The sequence below is a fragment of the Podospora anserina genome, chromosome 7, assembly GCF_000226545.1.
Source record: "Podospora anserina S mat+ genomic DNA chromosome 7, supercontig 1".
NCBI classification, from domain to species: domain Eukaryota; kingdom Fungi; phylum Ascomycota; class Sordariomycetes; order Sordariales; family Podosporaceae; genus Podospora; species Podospora anserina.
In genome coordinates this window covers 2,580,650-2,588,796 of record NW_001914854.1, presented here as the reverse complement: position 1 = coordinate 2,588,796, position 8,147 = coordinate 2,580,650, and the positions used below count along the sequence as shown (strand labels likewise).

Genomic DNA, 8,147 nt, shown 5'->3' with positions numbered 1-8,147 from the left:
AGGGGAAGGGTGAGGGTTTTGGATGAGGTGGTTGGCCAAGGTTGGGGGGCTGACGGAGAATGGGGGGAAGGTATTCGAGGGTTGTGGCGAGGTTTGGGAAGTGGTTGGGGCAGGCGGAGGAGGTGATGGTTGCAAGGGAGAAGGGGGAGTGGGGGTTGGTGGAGGGCATTGGGCGGGAGTGGAAGGAGGAGATTGGGAGTATAAGCAGGAAGGTTCATGCTGTTAGCCAGGATTTATATGGGGTTTTGGACGGGTGTGAGGCTGGTGAGGCGGGGGAGTTGGGGAGGGTGCTGAATGGGGTGAAAGACCTGATGGGGGGGATGGTGGAAGAGATTGAGATTATGGAGGTTGTGGAGAGGGAGGTAAGGGAGCAGGAGATGGAGTGGGTTAGGAGGGTTAATAGGGAGGGTGATGAGGGGGTTGAGACGAGGAGGAGGGCGGGGGCGGTTTGGAGGGCTTTTTGAGGGGCGGTTCATGATGCCAGCGACGAATGATTTATTGATATGGCCTAGGAGTGTCTCTGACAATGTGGTGTTGGACGGGGGTTGCCGATTCTCCCTTTTTCCTTTTAACCTACACAATGGATATCATACATACAATCAACCGGTTGCCTGTTTTGAGGATGAACAAAGCTCTATAATGAGAGCGCATACGTAGCTTTTGGCTCGTTTAGTACAGCACCTGCAGTAGAAGGGCAAGAATGTGAACCTCTTCAGCTCTCCTGTAGCGTTTGATCAGAATCAACCGGTGCCAAGAGAACCACATGATCACGGTTTCCACTACACTTCAAGCCAAAATGATGAAATATCAGCAGTGGTTAAGAGCAGTTAAGTGTATCAGAAGGGTCCTGGTCTCAAACTACTCCTCAAAAGTCAAGCGCATTCAGGACATCGAAGCCACCAAACAAATGAAACCCTCTGGGATATCAAAAATCATAGGACAAAGCCTTTCGTAAACGAAGAAAAAAGAGAAAAATCATAACCTCAACAAAGTGAAGAAAGCTTGTTCATTTCATATCTCTCTTCCATCCCTCCTTTTTTTCTTTCTTTTCCGTCCCCCTTAAAGAGAGAAAGGCCTCCTAGGATAACTGACACCCTCCACCGCATCAGTATCCACAAACCAGCTCGCCCTCTCCCCCGCGCCCTCATTCACCAGCGCGCACGGCAACCCGGCCCCCTCCTCAAAAATCTGCTTCATAATCTCCTTCTTCCCACCCCCCGTAGCCACAAACGCAATCCTCACCGCATGCGTCACCACCGGCAGCGTAAGCGTGACCCTCTTCGGAGGCGGCTTGGGACTATCCTCAATAGGCGCCACCCACGCGCTCGTCTCCCTCAGCAGCTCATGCCCGGGAAACAAGCTGCACGTGTGCCCGTCCGGTCCGCAGCCCAACAGCAAAAGGTCAAAAATCGGAAGCTTGACGCTGTCCCTCGAGGCAAAAGACCTTGACGAGGGCTTGCTCGTACTGATCCGCCAGCTCCTGGGTGTCGTCCAGATATTCGGTGTCGATGGGGTGCGACCGTCGGCTGGCCGGTGCCTGGCTGGGAGCTTGTCAAGCAGTTCTTGCTTGAGGAGGAAGTAATTCGAGTCTTGGTGGTCGAGGGGGACGGCGCGCTCGTCAGCAAAGAAGATTTCCCACTTGTCCCACTTGACTTCGTCGTTGGGGCCCGAGGGGGGGGCGAGGAGGGCCTGGGCGAGGGTTTTGGGGAGAGAGCCGCCTGAGACGGCGACTTTGAAGACGCTGTGGCGGGCGAGGCCGGCTTCCTGGCAGGAGATGACGTAGGCGCGGAGGGCGGGAGCTAGGTTGTCCTTGACTGAGGGGAACGAGTAGAGGTTCGCTTGTTTGGCCATCTTGACGGTTTTGTGTGGTTGTTGTGGTTGTGGTTGTGGTTGTGGTTGTGGTGGTGTTGGTGATTGTAGAGCTCCGAGATAGATAAGGACCAGAGATAGCCTCAGCTTCGCGGTTGTTACCCTAAGCGTCCCAAATCAAAAGTCCAGTTTGGGCAGGGTGATTTTCTAAGAAAGATGTTCCCAGTCTTCAACGGGGGTTGTTGGGAAATTTGTTGTGGGTTCTTGGCGGTTGTGAGACACACAAGCAGGCGTGGGGGAGGAGGTGCGGGGATGGAGCTTTTTCGGGGGTTGGAGGGTTAGCTTGACGCGGGAGTGGGCGATAAGATGCTGTGGTTCTTACTGTGGTGTGTCTGTGTGGTAGTAGATGAGCTGAGATTCCCAACGACGCGGTATCTTGAGTGTGGATGGGTGGGCTGTCTTGCGCGGGATTTTTTGTGGCTGGGTTTCTAATGGAGGGGCGTTTTTCGTGGAGGGCTTTGTTGGACAGGAGGGGTAGCAAATGTTTGTGAGGGGCAGCTGCAGAAGAGCTTTTTTGGTCCTGTCCGGCTCAGCAACCCCTGTTTGAACCTCTTTTTGCCTGTAGTTGTTAGTGACGAGAGTTTGACACCGTAGTGATCGCTCCTCAACAGAGAGTAATTCGGGATTTTTTAAACTTTGCAGGAAAAGAGATGCTCGACCCCCAAAGTCTGGACAGGTCTATTACGTCTAGAAATACTAGGACCGGAGCGCGACAGACAAAGCAGTCCTGACCCGGAGATGAGGTTCAACTCGCGGCGCAGGCAGCTCGATCCGGCACATCGTCACAATGGCTCGCTGATGGTTGCTAGTGCCGAATACACTTCGGCATCGGCCGGCGCGTGGTAGACACCGTTGGGAATGACGGGCCCGTCGATCAGGGCAGCCGATATCCTTACCAGGGTGACGGGTTTATGACGATCTGGCAAGATCTCATCGATGACATGCGCCGGTAATGGTCTATGCTACACTCGTCGGAGGAGCTTCGATGAGGTCCGAAATATGCGCACAGATGCATATAAAGACTTCAACGCCTCTTCGTACAATGCTTTCAACTAGCCATGAAAACCGTTTATAAACTGCACCAGACCAACTGTCTGGCCAGCATACGTGTACAGTCGAAACTATGGCATACGCGGGTAATACGGACCGTTCATGTAAAAGCCTTGATAGCCCTCACATCAGAGTCTCCAGGGTGGAGGTTTCGATATAAGGATTAACCACACCTCCAATCACCAGTGGGCATAAAGTCTGATATGCTCTCACAATGATACGATTTTGTGTTCGGATCGAGTATAAGCATGGGGACAAAGGTTGTCAATCTTTGCCATTCGCGGAGCTATCTCCGCAGCCTCTTGATGGAAACACTGGAGTTGCCAAGACCGGCCACGGAAACACAAGGACTGCTCTGGAACAGAAGAGGACTTGGGATTGAGGTTCAACGATTTTTGAATATTTCGAGCGCTCTGGGCGGTTCTCTGTCTTTGTGAAAGAAAAAGTCAATTCCCATCACATGATGGAAGGCTGTGGTCGAGACTTCTCGAAGTTGTTGATAGTTAGCGGGGGTGGGGTGGACTCTGCGGGGTTGCTGAGAGCTTTGGGGGTCTGGGTGGAATTCATTGCGTCATAGTCCCGCTTTTGAGTGTTTAAGGGCAGCAGCTCCACCAGATTTTGTTCTGAGCATCTGGGATTCTTTGGAGTATCGTCGTCTTTTTTCAGCCGGACTCGGGCTGCAAAAGTAAGGCCCAGAAGGACATCAGATGACAGCCAGGTCGATCTCGTCACTCTGTTTTGCAGCTGTCACAGAATCCCGAAGATGCCTGTCGAGTCCAGATTGATCCGACGACAGCTTCCTTCTGCCGCCACAACAATGCAGCCAATCATGGTCAACGGCCAGCTGAGAAGGGGCTTGGGGGAACAGGTCCTTCGTGGAGGCGGCAGAGTCGCAAAAAGCCCATAGCCGAATTTCAATCAGATTGACCAAGACCTCACTCAACCCACCGCATCGGCGAATACCACTTGACTCAGTCGACATAATCATACCGGGCCCGTTTACCTCTGAAGCCACATTCTTGGTAATACTCTTCATTCCGCCTTAGAATCTTGCACCATGACGACGCCAAAATACCTCACCGGTGATGCGGCCGCCATTAACGAGTTCATTGATCGCTTTGATGTGCGTTGACACTACCAGCTCCCATGCCCCCCCGCCCCCCCCTTGCCTGTTTGCCATACTCATTGCCCACCAGGTGTTTTTGCTAGACTGTGATGGTATAGTTGCTCTCGCTTTCGGCAGCTCGCATGGTGATCTGACGTTAACAGTCTTGCCGCAGGAGTCATCTGGTCCGGCGAGCATGTGTTCGAGGGGGTTGTGGAAACTCTGGAACACTTGAGATACAGAGGTGAGAGCCCTGTCTTGCTTTCGGCCCACTCGATGGCTAACCCCTGATAGGCAAAAAGATAGTCTTTGTGACCAACAACTCGACAAAATCTCGCCAAGAATACCTCAAAAAGTTCACGGGCTTAGGAATTCCGTCTGACGTGGAGGAGATATTCGGTTCGGCATATTCCGCCTCGGTTTACATCTCCAGAATCCTCAAGCTCGCGCCGCCCAAAAACAAGGTTTTTGTCATTGGAGAGGCCGGCATCGAGCATGAGCTGAGGAGCGAAAATGTACCCTTCATTGGCGGCACTGACCCTGCCTTCCGAAGGGATGTCACCCCTGAAGACTTCAAAGGTCTCGCTGATGGTTCTCTGTTGGACCCCGAGGTGGGATGCGTGCTCGTCGGTTTGGACTTTCACATCAACTACCTCAAGCTCTCGCATGCGCTCCAGTATCTGAGGCGGGGTGCCATCTTCTTGGCGACCAACGTGGATTCGACCTTCCCGATGAGCCACGGCTTCTTCCCCGGTGCAGGCTCGATGAGCATGCCTCTCGTGTATTCAACGGGCCAGAAGCCGGTGGCGCTCGGGAAGCCTAGCCAAGCCATGATGGATGCTGTCGAGGGCAAGTTCCAATTCGATCGTGAACGCACATGCATGGTTGGGGATCGTCTTGACACCGACATCAAGTTCGGAATCGAGGGGAAGCTCGGTGGCACGCTGGCAGTCCTAACGGGCGTAAGTCAGAAGGAACACTGGGAGGCAGCGGATGCGGTTGCGGTGCCAGCATTCTATGTGGACAAACTGAGCGACATTGGGCTTGTCGCGAGGAAGCAGTGAGGTTGTTCCGGGCCCATGACGGGGTTTCCTAGGTGATAGACAGGACAGCTCGCACAAGCAGACAGCAAGCAACCAATAGATTTACGGCGTGTTCTTTTCCAGACACTTGTGTTTGAGCTGGGTGATCTAGGTGACACAGATGCGATGCTGTGGCCGCTCGGTTCCAAACGGCGGAAACGATGCCGGGAGGCAAAAGGGACGAGGTGCGAGGTGGTCACTTATGGTGTAAGGTGTAGGGACGAGCCGCAAGGACACGCAACCCGTCGCCGCAATCAGGAGACCGCCAGACTCCCCCTTGGACGAGAGCTGGAACCTGGAACTTGGTCTGGCGTGCATTGGGGGGGGTTGTTGGAGGCTGGCTATGACGTAGGTCCAGACTGTGGCATGGGGTACGCCAATGGGTGCCAGGGAGCTAAGACGGGCTTGCCACTGGCCAGCTGCCACAGCGAATATGCAAGCCATCATTTGGGGCAGGACCCTGAATCTCAGGGAACCCGAACGCCCGCGGGTTTTTGGTGGGTGTGAACCCTGTTTTAACCGCATCTCACAGGGGTCTAGGTGGAGCCAGGGTCTCGGTCGGTTGAATCTCGACCTTGTCACGACCTGCCATCTTTCCCACGGGCCCATCTCAGCTCCCAACACCGCTCCAATAACCCCCTCCCCCTCAAGACATATCTTGTCTATCGTATCTTGTCGATGCAGGTGTGCGCGTGATGTCTTCCCCCCAACAAGGCTGACGTGTCTCGGAAGCTGGAAGATGCCATATCTGATCGTCATATCAAGAGCAGTACCTCCAGGTACCTCTGAGATACAGATGTTCAGGTACCGCTAGGTATGTACGCTACTGCCTTACATTGTGATATCCCCCCTCTGGAAGAAGGGTCCAGCTGGCAGCGGGCTGTGGGCAAGGATAGGATTATTTTCGGGATTTACGGCTCCCCCATCAAACACCAAAGAGAGCAGTGCGATGACGGCACTCCTGTACTGGGGGCTCTCATCGGCCGGCTTTTTTGGTGCGAGGGCGCTGGATGGGGGTTAGCGCCTCCTGTCTTCCGGAGCATTTGCAACGGCCCCTGTGATGGAGGTGTGCGAGGCGGCGTGGGCTGTGAGAGCATCAGTATGCAGATGCCCGGCGTTACTTGGGTCAATCAAAGCAAGATGGGAGCCCCGTCGATTGTACCAAAATCAAGGTCTTGCAACCCGGTAGCCCTGCGTCTGCTGCTTGGGCTCCCCCAGTTCTCCAGTCACAGCCGTCTAACCACCTTCGCTCGTTCGTTCTTGGCGGGGCTCGCAAAGCCAGGGCACGTCAATTTTGGCTTTGGCAACGACAAACTAGGAAATCCCAGCTTGTTTCTTAGGGTCGCTATTAGGGCAGCGACCCGAGCCGACGTCCGCCCGCGCCGCTTGAACTTCAAGCGGGAAAGACACCCCCCTACCGATATCTACCGTCGAGGCTAGCTGCAAAAAGAGAGGTCATCGTGGTCGACTCTCGACCAAAAAAGACGGGTCCAACCTCTCCGCCTGTCCCCGTCAGCTCCTCACCCAGGAACAAAAAAATTCCACGACAAGCGACAGGGGCACCTTACAACAGATAGTCCCTGTCTGTAGCGTCTGGCGCAGACATATATATGCAAGGTACCCGACCAAGCCAGAACCCGAAACCTGTTGTGCTTTCTTTCCCTTGGCTTCCTCCCCGTCTAGACCGGTCTATTCTTCTCTTTTGTTTTCGTTGCTCTTCTATCCGACTTGGTCCTTGGAATTCAACACACCCCCCTACCTAGTCTGATCTACCTGATCGACCATGGAGGCTCCGTCACCGTCCGTGCCCGACGAGAAGGACCCTTGTAGGGAGCACCTCCTGGAGCGTCGTCAGCAGCTGACAGACTCTCTGTCTGCTTCTCCCTACGACCTGATCCTCTACCTGGAGCGAGCCGTGGTCCACTCTGACCTCGCCTACCCGGACCTCGCTGCTGGTGACGCCTACCGTGCTCTTCTCCTGGCCGACGAGGTCCGCGATGAGAGCTTCGAGTACCACGAGCAGGCCTTGGAAGCACTCAAGGGCTACTCAACAACGCCTTGCCCTGTGGTCCTTGACCATGGCTCCCTTACGGAAGGGATATCAGACGGCACCGCTGGCGAGGATGTTATGGAAGGGCTGGAGGGAGTCGGTCCCTGTCAGCTCCTGGCCCGCCTCGGTTCTGTCCGCGCCTACCAGATCCTGTCCTTGAGCCTGCTTCTCTGCGGGAGCCTAAAAAGCGCGCTCAGATTCTGCGAGAGAGGCCTGAACACGGCCCCGAACAACAGAGAGCTCATCGAGATCAAGGGCTACATCGAGCAAGTCGGCCGCCGCAGACTACGCAAAGAGTCAGACGCCCCCATCGACATCAACAGCCTCCCCGACCGCGGTGTCGTCCGCCGTGAAGTCTACCCATGGAACACCCACGAACCGGACCGCTTCTCGGCCGAGTCGCTGGCCCACCTCAACAAGCAGCTGTCGACCATGGCTCCAAAGTGCGAGGTCCGCGTGTCTAAACTCCCCGTCCTCCTCGATGACGAGAGCAACACGGACGGCCACGACGTGATACCGACGTGTAATCAGCTCGGCCTCTTTGCCAAAGAGGACATCGCCCCGGGTGAGACGGTGCTGGAAGAGTATTCTCTCCTCACAGCCAACAACCGACACAAGGAATCCACCTGCGACGCCTGCGGGACGGCCCTCCCGCCCCTCGACCAACACTCCAAGGCGGTCAGCTGCCCGGAGTGCTACGACACCATCTTTTGCGACGACTTTTGCTTCACCAAGGCCCAAGAGCAATACCACCCCGCCGTGTGCGACACGGACGTGGACTCGATCGCCAAAGACCCCGACAACAAGGACATTGACCAGTCCCTCTACCTCTTGCTGCTCGCCCGCCTCCTGGCGATGTCGACACACCAAGAGATGCACCCCCTGGACGTGCCCTCGATAAAGTTCATCTGGGGCGACTTTGTCCCCTCGGAACTCAAGAAGATCGAACGCAGCCTCAACGCCGAGCCCCCCCCGGAATGGACCCGGCCTT

General features: G+C 55.3%; 3 protein-coding genes across 3 annotated transcripts in view; 2 read left to right on the top strand and 1 right to left on the bottom strand.

The window, feature by feature from the left end:
* Nucleotides 1-1,059: 1,059 nt before the first annotated feature.
* Nucleotides 1,060-1,851, bottom strand: PODANS_7_9190 (uncharacterized protein; the record flags this gene model as incomplete). The annotated part of the gene is made up of 1 exon (XM_001908250.1): nucleotides 1,060-1,851. One exon carries the CDS (start codon nucleotides 1,849-1,851, stop codon nucleotides 1,060-1,062), a length of 792 nt encoding a protein of 263 aa, XP_001908285.1.
* Nucleotides 1,852-3,976: 2,125 nt separating this feature from the next.
* PODANS_7_9180 (uncharacterized protein) lies at nucleotides 3,977-5,088 on the top strand (the record flags this gene model as incomplete). Its single annotated transcript, XM_001908249.1, has 4 exons — nucleotides 3,977-4,042; nucleotides 4,116-4,137; nucleotides 4,200-4,268; nucleotides 4,319-5,088. The coding sequence occupies 4 exons, from the start codon at nucleotides 3,977-3,979 to the stop codon at nucleotides 5,086-5,088; spliced, it is 927 nt and encodes a 308-aa protein (XP_001908284.1).
* A 1,801-nt stretch (nucleotides 5,089-6,889) lies between these two features.
* Nucleotides 6,890-8,147, top strand: part of PODANS_7_9170 (uncharacterized protein) — a gene marked incomplete at both ends in the record, with an annotated part of 1,874 nt that continues 616 nt past the window's right edge. The window contains one exon of the mRNA XM_001908248.1: nucleotides 6,890-8,146. Within this exon, the coding sequence (XP_001908283.1) occupies nucleotides 6,890-8,146 (1,257 nt within the window). The remainder of the gene's footprint in view (nucleotide 8,147) is intronic.